The 11,676-nt window shown below is 37.2% G+C and overlaps 2 protein-coding genes and 1 long non-coding RNA gene across 3 annotated transcripts; 1 reads left to right on the forward strand and 2 right to left on the reverse strand.

Annotated features, from left to right (window-relative positions):
• Window positions 1-185: 185 nt before the first annotated feature.
• LOC113768360 (putative F-box/kelch-repeat protein At1g20790) lies at window positions 186-3,237 on the reverse strand. Its single transcript, XM_027312687.1, has 2 exons — window positions 2,978-3,237; window positions 186-1,598 (listed from the first exon to the last, which is right to left on the reverse strand). Exon 2 carries the CDS (start codon window positions 1,593-1,595, stop codon window positions 453-455), a length of 1,143 nt encoding a protein of 380 aa, XP_027168488.1. The 5' UTR covers window positions 1,596-1,598; window positions 2,978-3,237; the 3' UTR covers window positions 186-452.
• Window positions 3,238-4,393: 1,156 nt separating this feature from the next.
• LOC113768202 (AUGMIN subunit 2) lies at window positions 4,394-7,914 on the reverse strand. Its single transcript, XM_027312467.1, has 6 exons — window positions 7,551-7,914; window positions 6,961-7,080; window positions 6,294-6,398; window positions 5,797-5,865; window positions 5,452-5,565; window positions 4,394-5,000 (listed from the first exon to the last, which is right to left on the reverse strand). The coding sequence occupies exons 1-6, from the start codon at window positions 7,674-7,676 to the stop codon at window positions 4,638-4,640; spliced, it is 897 nt and encodes a 298-aa protein (XP_027168268.1). The 5' UTR covers window positions 7,677-7,914; the 3' UTR covers window positions 4,394-4,637.
• Window positions 7,915-9,637: 1,723 nt separating this feature from the next.
• Window positions 9,638-11,349, forward strand: LOC113768269. Its single transcript, XR_003468066.1, has 2 exons — window positions 9,638-10,103; window positions 11,044-11,349. It is a non-coding gene; the product is annotated as an uncharacterized LOC113768269 (long non-coding RNA).
• The last annotated feature ends 327 nt before the right edge of the window (window positions 11,350-11,676 follow it).

Raw genomic sequence — 11,676 nt, forward strand, 5'->3', positions numbered from 1 at the left:
ACACTTTAACCCAAACTACAAGGGGATTATGTATAGCTTTTGAAACTATAGGGGAGTTATGTTAAAAAAATACTAAATCACAGTTGGGGTAAAGTATAATTTGCCCCATAAATTTATATCCCCGACTGCAGAGACAAAAGATAGATTTTAAACTCTAAAGACTCCACTCCACAGGGCCAAATCAATACGGCAAATAAAACTTAAGCTCCTTGCACAAACAGATATAAACAAGTTCAAAAAGTTTTAGGAGTTGTTCAGCTCAGCATGCTAAAGCCAATGAAGCTAACAAATAACAAAGTGAAGTGGATATAGTATAGAGGTCCTTTCTCCTCCCAGAATCACATGCATGCAATGCAAGAATTGTTCAGAACGAACCCATCTGCCAACACCTCAACCATACTACTAGTTCTACAACTTGATGGCAAGAAGGATGAGAAGGGGACTTGTCTATCCTACACAGGACAAAGAAGAACCAGGCTCATTGTGTATGGAACAACCATTGGAAACTCTCTGGAGTTTGGTCCCAAATCAGAAATGGCGCAGAGCTTTTTCATCTTCCTGGTAGCAAAGTCATATGAATAGAAATGACTTGACACACTTAAGAACAAGATCCCATCTTTGAAAGCAAAAACTTTTATCCAGCAAAAGGTGTCACGAGTTGCCAGTTTCTCAGCTATCTGGTAAAGGAACTGAGAGTTCTCTTCTTCCAACTTATCCAGAGAAACTGAGCATGTCAGATTCCACTGAGATGTAAAGAAATCCTCAAGTGCCCATAACTGAAGTCCGTATTCAGACAACAACACACACTGCAGCTTTCCTTTCGATTCCCCAATACATATCTCAGGAATGCTACGGAATTCTGTGATGGGAAGAGGTACGTTAAGCAACCAAGATAGCTCAGTTTCAGGGTTGAACATGAGGATTTTATCGCCATCCATAAGCCAATACAACGAACCATCTGCAAAGATGCCGTTCTTTTTGAACAATTTCTGATTGCAGTGACACATCTCCCTTGATTGCCTCCACTTTCCAGTTTCTGATGAATATATTTGGAATGCAAACTTAGATTGTTCATCTTCTGATTCAGTTTCAGAGACAGTAACAATTTTGAAATTTGGTGAAGCGTCATCTTTATGTAACTTGAAAGGATCAAAAACCAAGGCTGCACTTGCACTCGTGGAATAATGAACCGAATTGACACTCATCCACTGCTTGTTTAATGGATTGCAAACATAAATTAGCGGTGGGTAACGAGGGTAGCTACTCCGACAGCATAACAATCCATTGCATGAAGCCAGAATTCCAACCTCCTCAGGGAGGAAGTTAAGGACAGTGCTGTGAACTTGAGTTTTCCTGGTTTCAAGAGGAATGTAGCTGATATTGCTAATGTCCTCATCACACCACTGGAACCTTGCCTGAAAGAAAAAACCTGACACTGCTTCTGTCTTCTTTAATTGAAGGCATATGAAAGAGCGGTCCAAGGTAAGATTGTGCCACTCCTTAGCAACACACTTCAGCATATGCACATCCTTAGTTGATAATTTGGATAGTACTTGCATTAGGATATCATCATTCATGCACCTAAGCTCCATCATATCCTGCTATCATGAATGAATCAATTAAATTAGCTAAACGATCACAGAATCCATTGGAAGAGTATGTACAAGGTTTCAGTAACACACTTTGAAAAACTTTTTAGTGCCTGATAGTACACTTTCATTATAAAAGATGTTGGCAAGACAAAACACTATGTACTCCTGAAATTTTGAAACAAAACTTTTGTCTCCAGGTGGGTAGACATATTCTCAGAAACACAAACAAGTTACTAGGCTGTAGATTATCTAACTTATAATCCCACTTCTTCGTAGTCAGATATATGTAGAACCATATAGCTGGAACATCTAATAAGACTGAAATTAGAGTAGGCAAGTCCCACAAACCTTCTGTCTATTAACAAACATGAATGGCCAAGTATATCTCAGTTCAGACCGTGTAAATTTATGCATTTTGTAAGAAATTGATAACAAACAAGTGCATATCAAAGGAGGTATTATTGGGCAATACCTTCCAGTTGAAGTATACACGTTACAATAGCTATTAAATTTTACCCGTTTTTAGCACAAATATATGTCCTTGTGCACGTGTCTGTACAAACCATGCTATAATTAGCACCTGAAAGAAAACTAGTTCAGATGGATTAATCAAAGATCATTTAACCAGGTGATTTTAACATCCAAATCCATGGTATCTTGTTTTGGTCCTATTGATTAATCAATAAGAATGGTACAAGAGAATCGCAACTCTGAAAGTTTTTGTCTGCCTTTACTAGATGACTTCCATTATCAGGATGTGAACTATACATGGAAACTATCATCTGCATTTTCAAAAATGATATGCAAAATCCTCATCCCTCCAGTCCGTACATTGCTCTGGTTCCTTCTCTTTTTTCCATCTTTTAGATCCTTTTCATAATTATAACCTCATGTTTTTTTCTCTTCTATTACATTTGCTCCATTCATCATCCACAATTTTTTTGCTAAGGCTTTCATCTTCTACCTGAGTAACAGCTACGTCATATAACATAAAATGCAAGAATGGAAAATTCAAGAAAACAGGCCAGCCCACAAAAAGAATCATCAAAATTTCATGACTACATGGTGATGATACTCAAAAATGATAAAGTACAGCCTCTCCACCTCCTCGCCCCCAAACCCCCCAGGGGCGGGGGGCAAAAAAAAAATCTGCAAACCGACTTGAAATGAAATGGAAAAAGAAAGGGTAGAGGAACTTTCAGAAGAACATGAAAAAACCATTCCATCTTCACAAAGAGAAAGAGATGTAGCAGGTACAAAATCAAAGCAGAAAAGCATCTTCACCCCATCTATCAACCAAAAAAATAAAAACAAACCAAAGCAAAAAAAAAAAAAAGTGGGAGTTAAACGTGTTAAAACAGGGGATGGAAGCTCAGAATTTTTACCTTCAAACTTGGTCTAGTTCATGGGCTCTGAAGTTTCGTGGAGGCTGATGACTAATACTAACTTTCTTCTTTAGACTGAAGAAGGGATTTCAGTTCCTCCCATCTCAGACTGCGTCACATTTTAGCAAGATGAATCAACTTTAATCTTTGTGAGAAAACTGAAAATGTAAACTAGCCAAAAACTCAAAAACCAGCTGCTTTTTGCCAGGACAGGACACCTACACACACACTCGTCCAGGAAGAAGACAAAAAGAGCGTAACCAGTGGCACAGTCACTACTTGGCTCTGTACGTACTGGGTAGCAGACTAGTAGGTGGCATTTGTTCTGATTTAAGGTAAGGTCCCATGAAATTTCTGCTTTAAGAGTTTCTGAAATGTTTTAGTTTTTGAGGAGTGCCTTAAAACTGTAATGGTTCTTAAATCTTCACTAATTCATGGTCAGGCTATTTACAAACATTTACAAGACAATGGATAGTTGTGCTGAATTAGAAAGTCGAATATTAGCTCATAGTTAGTGAAATTTTTTTTCATTCATAAAATGGAATTTAATTTTTTTTTGTTTTTATTGAAAAAATGGGATTCGGGTTTTAATTCAAAAAACATATAGTGTTGTGTAATCTGAAATTTCTCGCGTTGAAAGATGGTGTTTTTGTATCATTTTAATCGAATAGTGTTAGTTAATTAAATTGGAATTTATCTTTCTAAGTGACACTTGTGCGGAAATATTTGAAATGAGCTGCATGAATAAAGAAGTTGTGCTTTTAATGGCTTTTCGTAGTTGGAGAGTCACAACATTTATGAGATTTTGCACTTAACTTATGTTCTTGTCTCATCACTCATTTGGCTTTTAATTTGGGGATTGATTTGTTGAAAGTTGATAGAATTTATCAAGTAAAATTAGGGGCAAAAAAAAAAAAAAATGGTTATGGCCATCCACCTAGTCTTTATATTTTGACTACGGGACAAGGATTAACTTGGCAGACACTTCAGAATTCAGTGACAACTAGTCCTAATGCATTATTTTGTCTTTTTAATAAACAAAAATTAGGAAACTCATAAACTTCATTTCCATCCAGAAGGACCATAGAAAGAAAGTTTTGTGAGAGATGATAGGGAAATTAGACAAGAAAAATTCATCAGAATAAGGCAAATGATGATATAAACACCCGTGAGAAATAAGTAATTGGTCCCAAAGATCTGTCTCAAGTGGTGCCAAATTGAAGGAGAGCCCTGCTGTCTTCTTGCTTTGAGTTATTTAATTCATCTACAATGTTATGCCACTTCTTTCTTTCTTTAATCGTCTTTGATCCTTGCACAGTTTCTTCCATGAAAAATCGCAGACTATTTTCAGTGTTGGGTAATTCTCTAACAAATTCACTACTTCCACAGTCATGCAAGTTTCATACCATATAAGTATGATTTTAAATCTAAGAGTATGAACATTTGATTCTTCAAATAATTACTCATTCGAGACAAAGTATACAAATACTTCACCTGCCCATGTGAAGTTGGAAACCCCAAAGGTACACCTACCTGGTGAAAGTTAATGCAAGAATACAACAAATGACGTTCTATTGACAACATTGGGGCATTGAATAATTGAATTTTGTGCTATACTCCCTCACTCGATTCCAAATTCCAGCAGTTAAACGTGCTATGACTACAGACCATTTTGTTTGACTGAAGGTGGCCAAGATAATCTCCTGCGGCTAATTCCATCAACTTGATCATTCTCCCCCACTTCACTGTTTTCATCATCATCTTCCTGTCGATCAACCTCTGACTTTGCCGGACTTCTGGAAGCTAAGTCCTCAAGTCTTGATTCAGTTCTCCAGGGAGGAGTTACACAATCAGAATCTCCCGGTATCCTTTGCGATGAATCTGCATTTGGTGCCATAGCGGAGGAAGAAGAATGGCCCACTCTCAACTTCTGAAGTGTGGCAAATGAGTCTCTCATTGCTGACATCGCTTCAAAGAATCGTGTGCATGAAGCTAAAGCAACAGGGATTGGACGAAGCATCTCCTGCATTGAACCAACTAAGCTATTGGTTGCATTCCAGGTAGTTCAAACAGTTAAACATGAAGAACATCACTATGGTCGGGTAAGAGATACTTATGACCAAGGTTATGCTCTTCTCCCATACTCAAGGCCATTATTTAATCTAACGTTTGCAAGGCTAAGAGTGTATTGCATCTCAAGTTCGTAGCAGCAAACGCTTACATGGATCTCACTTATTTAATGAAAATCTTAAAGAGTTTACTACGCAAAATAAAAACATAATTTTGCTCCTGTAGTCAAAGATTATACAATACCTTAATTTTTATCTGAAAGACAAAAAGTATAGAAAATTTGGAAGTAACATGGCATGTTCAAGAGGTTATATGTTCAACAGTAAACAAGTATACGGCATAAAATGCTGAGTTCATTCCAGGTTGGGACCCAAATGAAAATATTATCTCTACAATAGAATTACCCCCCAAACCGATGGTGGTTCTTTGAAGTTCTGTGTCCACTGAAAATCTGCAATGGATGCTGTCAAGGCGCCATAGTCACTTGCAGCCTTCATTAAGAGTTCTGAAAATTGTTTCTGTCAAAGGTAGCACAGAAGGAAAAACAATTATCTGACTGTTTAAGCAATTTTGTGGTAAGAAAACAATAGCAGGTTAAGTATCCGTCACTTCTGTAAACCAAGATCACTGTTATGCACAGCAAAGTGTGTCAAATTCATTGTATATTTACTGGGTGCTTGAGATTTTACAAGGAAACAAATTTCTTGAACATAGATAAGGAATTTCGTGATCTACTTTAACAAACAAACCTGATATTCAGCCTCAACTGGGATGCAATCTAATGAATATGGCTGCTGAAGACGAGCTATTATGCGATCCTGCAAGGAAATTAGATAGAGATGAAAGATTAATGAATAATATTTTTTGACTTGTCCTGAATAACACAAGGAAAGAACTGTATAGACTGCGGTTACAACTGTGCCCATGAGAACTGCTTCCACAGGACAGTTCAGAAATTTATTTCTTAACACAAGGTGAACTGTCACGCATTTCAAAGCAGGAGACATTCCAATTGAGTAGCAACGGTGTCCATCAGGGAGTTTGACAAATTACAGCTCCCATAACAATGAGTTACTGTAATAATGGGTGGTGAATTTTGGCATGGGTATATCTATGTGCAATTCAAAACCAACAAAAACGACCTCATGTTGATATCATAGCGCATGATAAAAATCTTTAAAAACTTCAGTTGCTCTCAGTCAGGTATAGAGATGAGTGACAAAACAAATAGATCTGAAGCCATTACCTTATTTTGGATGACATCTTTCAATATGGCAGTTATCCTTGACAAAGTCTCAATCTTCTTTTCCATTTCACTCACATGGGTGAGATGAGCAACATTTTTGTCCTCCTAGTGCAATCATGGAGATGAATCAGTCTCACACAAAAGTGGCATCACTAGTGAACTAATACAATCAGACAACACATAATTCCGCTGCAATATCTTCAATTTCTAGTTTCTCGATCCTTGGTCACTGGGGAACTAACAATTTTCAAACAATAAACTAGATAACCACTACATGCCCTTTTGATCCTTTAGCATCAGACTGAAAAAGGAAGGAAACCTATCTTCATATGGGTATTTCAGACACACAAAGTTCATAATTTGATGAGCCTCGGTGATTCATGTCGTCCTCTATCTTACTAGGACAGAATGAATAGCCGACCCAAGTAGTAGAAACTGCTGCTCCCAAATAACCAATATGAATTTGGTAAACTACAGAGCTTATGGCAGTCCATGAAGTAACAAATGAAGCATGGTACTCCTAAATCCAAGTTCATCCATGTGCGCTAACAAAGAAAGTGACCGACTCGAAAATCAGAGCAAAAAATGAGATGCAGATGTACTTAGTGAAATACACAAGCAACCACTTAGTAGTTACAAGTGAGGAGCAAAAAATGAAGACTTTTACCTTCCGACCTTGAAGTTCCACCTGCAAATCTGCGATTTTTCTTTGCACAGCAGTCAGCTCTCTTAAAACCTTTACCAAATCATCACCTTTTTCGCTTGTGGATAGGGTCTGGATCTCTTCCTATGCAAGCCAAAATAAACTGAATCAGCACAAAAACTACAATTAAACAAACAGAAAAAGCCCTGAATGTTATGTACCCAATTTTTGTACATTACACCGATAGAGCACCTAATCTTTAAGCATCGAAAATAACATATGACAGCAAATGAAGTGAAGGCACAGCTTGATATGTTCTGTACTGCTGGAAATTTTGATATTGGCTGAATAAGCGCATAAAATGGTCCAACAATTCGGCGAAAGAATTTTAACTTCTGTCTAAATTCGTATTTTAAACGGTCTAACAATTCAGGGAAATTTTGCAATTGGCTGATGAATCCTGACTATAATTAAAATCCCACCAAGCATATACAAAGTTTTAGAAAGATTAAGGTCGAAATTTGCAACCAAAGATCTCAACAGAAAAGGTTTTTTTTTTTCCTTTTTTGTTAAAGAAAATACTAACTGGATAGATAAGAGTGTGAGTGGGGTACCTGAGAAGGAGGAGGGGCGACAGAGAAGCCGAGATCGGCGGCAATGGAGAGGGCATCTGACATCCCTCCTATGCGCCTCAGAGGTTTTCTGCCCACCCATGATGTATCATTTCCCATCACTGACATTGCTCTATATCTCAAGAGTAGCACTGATAAATAGACTCGAAGATGAACTCTCAATAACTTTTTTAACCAAATGAATTGAGGGAGGCTCTGGGTTTGGTGAAGAAAGCAGTGAGAAAGAGGTTAAGTGCCGGCAAGGAGGTTGCAAAAGGACGGACGGAGTGAAGCCGTCGTGGTGGTGGTGGCAGTGGTGGTTGGTTTGCAAAAGGGATTTTATACTAACCAATTTCAAATCTGCAGGCCAACGAATTTTGGACGTTGTCTATTATCTCTCTTCTCCTTTTCTCAACATTTGTACAACATCATTCATGTGTGGGCTGATTTTCATATAATTGTATCTGATAATTTCATTCACCTCCCTTAAGGTTGAGAAAGTTACACATAACTCCTTGTGATTGCTGTTTCTATAACAAATACAAAATAATAGTTGATACAAAATAATGAAATTAGTGAATAACATGATTTTCTCTATTTTGAAATATTTTATTGTAACAATGTATATAAAAAACTTTTACTGTAAATGAGGTAATTTTTTGTGTTTTTGGTGTTTTTTGAGTTTATTTTTTATTTTTTTGTGTTTGTGAAGTTATTTTTTTGTGTTTTTGAGGTTGCTTTTTTTGTGTTTTTGATATTTTTTAAATTATTTTTATTTGTGTATTATTGTAGCACTGTATATGAAAAACTTATTTTTCAAAAAAACAAATTATCCGAATGGTCATTAAACTTTTGCAATCGTCAAGTTTTGGTCACTGAACTATTAAAAATTTGATTTTGACCATTGAAATGTCTAAAATGAAGACTAGTCGTTAAGTATGTCAAATCTGATTGCCTCGTGCGATTTCCAAGACAAAAGAAAGGGGCAATTTCGGATGTTTGACATGTATCTTCTTCTTCTTCTTATTCTATAAACCAAAAGAAGAAGTAACCATGAAACCACAAAATATATTGCTACTGCAACGAGAGACAAGGAAATGGAAGAAGTCCAATTTGGGTTAGAGGAAGGAGGAGCAAGCTGCCGCCGTCCACAGCCTCCATCCTCCAATCCATTCATCCGTCGGGTACCCCTATGTCGATGGTTTCAACTAGTCCTCTTTCTCTTAAAGACAGAATCAGCCAAGCAACAGTCACAAAAGCAGTAAAAGCTCTTATAAAATGGAGAAAACTCCACTCCAGAACAACCCATCATAAACTAGCTGCAGGAGAAGAAGAAAAGTAAGAATTTCTCGAAGATGAAGATGATAATGAAGAAGAAGATTTCATTTAGCTCCTCTTGACTCTCAAGAAAATGCCACCAAAAGATTCGTCCAAAATACCCCACAAAATTTCACACATAAACTCGCTTCACTCTCTGGCTGACGATAACCTTAGTCTTTGTCTGATTATAGACGACTGGCCCATCAAATCCCCATATAAAATTACTGTAGAATTCGGTCAAAAGGAGGTGAAGTCCAAGGATATTCCCATTGATATGGTTGTCAAGCTATCCAAGTTGAAATCAAATTGCAAGACTCTGGAGGGAAGGCCAAAGCTGTATCAATCATACAACATGTTTATTTGCAGATAAAAAGGGTTCTTTCGTTGCTTCCAGGTGTTTTAGGGAAGCATTTTTATAAGAAGAAGAGGAAAATTCTGGTGCCATTGGATTTGAGGAGCAGGGATAATTGGAAAGAGCAAATTAAAAGGGCAGTAAATTCGGCACTTAGATTTGGCATACTTAACGATTAAATCTAACGGAATGGTCTCGAGTTTTAACTTTAGACATTTCAGTGTCCAAAACCAAACTTTTAATAGTTTAATGACAAAAACTCGACGATTGCAAAAGTTTAGTGGCAGTCCAGATAATTTGCTCTTTAAAAAAAAAAAAAAAACCAATTCTCAACTTTCAGGGCTTTGCCACTGTACAGGAAGTTTCAGTTTTATTTAAGAAAAAAATAGAAGGTACTCATCTGTAAAATGCCCCAAACTAGGCCTAAACTTGAAATCTTGAAAAACCAAGGTACTACCAGTAATTTGCTCGTGATCGATAAGCCATCAATTTCTCTCTCCATGTACGAGTTCGTAAATTTCAGTCCTGCTCTGAAGTTAACTTGTATTTAAAAAATGGCGTCAAGAGGGTTACTTTCAAGGGCGAGCAGAATCAAATCGAAGCTTCAATCGGCGCTGGAAGCAACCGTCGTTGAGGTGGAAGACGTTTCATACCAGCACGCCGGCCACGCAGCCGTCAAAGACAGCGGCGCAAGCGAGACCCATTTCAATGTCAAAATCGTTTCTAGCAAATTTGACGGCCAGAACCTAGTCAAACGACACCGTATGGTCTATGATCTCTTATCCGACGAGCTTCAGTCTGGTTTGCATGCTCTCTCTATCAAGGCAAATACTCCCAGAGAAGCTGGTCTGAGCAATTGATCATTCAGCAGCTTCTGAATAAAGGTGAGATTTATTCTTCCTTTTTCTTTGTTCTCCTTATACGAATAAAGAATCCCAGAGCAGAGCTCTTGCTGATTCTGTTGTTTTTTTTGTAAAATTTCGGCGTTTTATTTTATTTTTCTCTCTGCATTTTGGATAAAGTTTGGATTTTTTTTTTTAGGGGTTAGTGTTTTGTTTTTCGGTTTAGAGAAAGCTCAGTATAGAGCTTGGTGATTTTAATTTTTTCCCTACTATTTTCATCTCTTTTATTGTTTTCTGTATATTTTAGATGAAGTTTGGATCTGTTCAACATATTTTTGTGGGTTCTTTTCCCCCTCTCTGAAAGTTTTCTTATTTGGTCCTGAATTTACATCTTTGTGTAGCAATTGAGTATCATTTTCCTTCTTTCACCTTGTTTTTGTGAACTCTTAGGAGTTAAGCTGAAAGATGTTCTACATTCAGAGGATTTAATTGATTGGGTAAACAACTTAAAGCAACAGTACCAGAGTCTTTTTTCCAACTAAGGGAAGATTCGATTTTGATTTGGCTATTGGATGATTTAGTGGATAATGCAAAAGGTTCTTAAGTCAAACTTAAGAAAAGGTGACAAAAATTGCTGCCTAATTGTCAAATTTTCAACACATGAATTAGAAGTGTACTCAGAGCCTCTATTTGATGGTGCTCCACTGATTGAGGGGCACAAAAAACTGGCAGGATAATGTAGCTTTTTGCTAGCATTTTGGAAGGATGCATCATATTTTGGTCATCAAAGACTAGACTGAACAAAGCGAAGTCTTGTTTCTTATAGGTGATTTATAGGGTGTTAAATCAGTTTTTGTTGGTTGATTTGCATTCTTGCTTAAACTTTAGCTTGTCATTCCTAGTGATGCCTTCTCTATTCTGATTCTTCTACATCTTCCTATTCTTCTTATATTGCATTTAAAAGTTTCCTGTATTGTTGCAGGAAGTATCAGTACTGGGGATTGTATGCAATGCGGTTGGATTTAGAACTAACGGCAGCTACCACCTTTTCTGTTTGAACGTTGAGAACTTGGTTTAATTCCTTATATTCAGTTTTATTGAATATTCCCTCCCTGTAGTCCTCCTCCTCTTCCCAAGTGCATCAATTTCCACGATGAACTGGACAGAAGAATTACACAAACTCAACATAGTGTTCTACAGGCTTAAACTGAATTTGTGATTAACTTTGAAAATTTGGCAGACAGAAACTTTTCTTCATGTGATAATTGATCAGCATATTTTGGTGCCAGATGATGGATATACCCTGTTGGCTCGCTTAGTTCTTTCCTTCCATTTTTTCTATTTGGCATACCACAAATTATAACTGAACTAGAATAGAGATTTTTTGTCAGGGAAAGTATATGTAACCGAGTGAGCCTAAAGGTCTTGTTTATGCTATATCCATAGCTGTTTTACACGGTTGTGCTTGCTAACGAGGGAATTTTACTAATTGGTTTTAAGCAATAGCTGGAAGAGTAGATGCTTTTCAGCATTGAACCTGGGGATATTTTCTACCATCAGTTCGATCCGTTGATTTGTAACAATCTGGGAAGGAAGGCTGCTTCCATGTGACAAA

The sequence above is a fragment of the Coffea eugenioides genome, chromosome 4, assembly GCF_003713205.1.
Source record: "Coffea eugenioides isolate CCC68of chromosome 4, Ceug_1.0, whole genome shotgun sequence".
NCBI lineage: Eukaryota > Viridiplantae > Streptophyta > Magnoliopsida > Gentianales > Rubiaceae > Coffea > Coffea eugenioides.

Excerpts from the sequence above, each read along its gene's own strand:
- LOC113768202 (XM_027312467.1), bottom strand. The coding sequence starts at position 7,676 with ATGTCAGTGATGGGAAATGATACATCATGGGTGGGCAGAAAACCTCTG. Across the intron at positions 7,081-7,550 it reads TCGCCCCTCCTCCTTCTCAG|GAAGAGATCCAGACCCTATC; the intron begins GTACCCCACTCA and ends TGGCTTGCATAG. Across the intron at positions 5,001-5,451 it reads AACCACCATCGGTTTGGGGG|GAGATGCTTCGTCCAATCCC; the intron begins GTAATTCTATTG and ends GGTTCAATGCAG.
- LOC113768360 (XM_027312687.1), bottom strand. The coding sequence starts at position 1,595 with ATGATGGAGCTTAGGTGCATGAATGATGATATCCTAATGCAAGTACTA.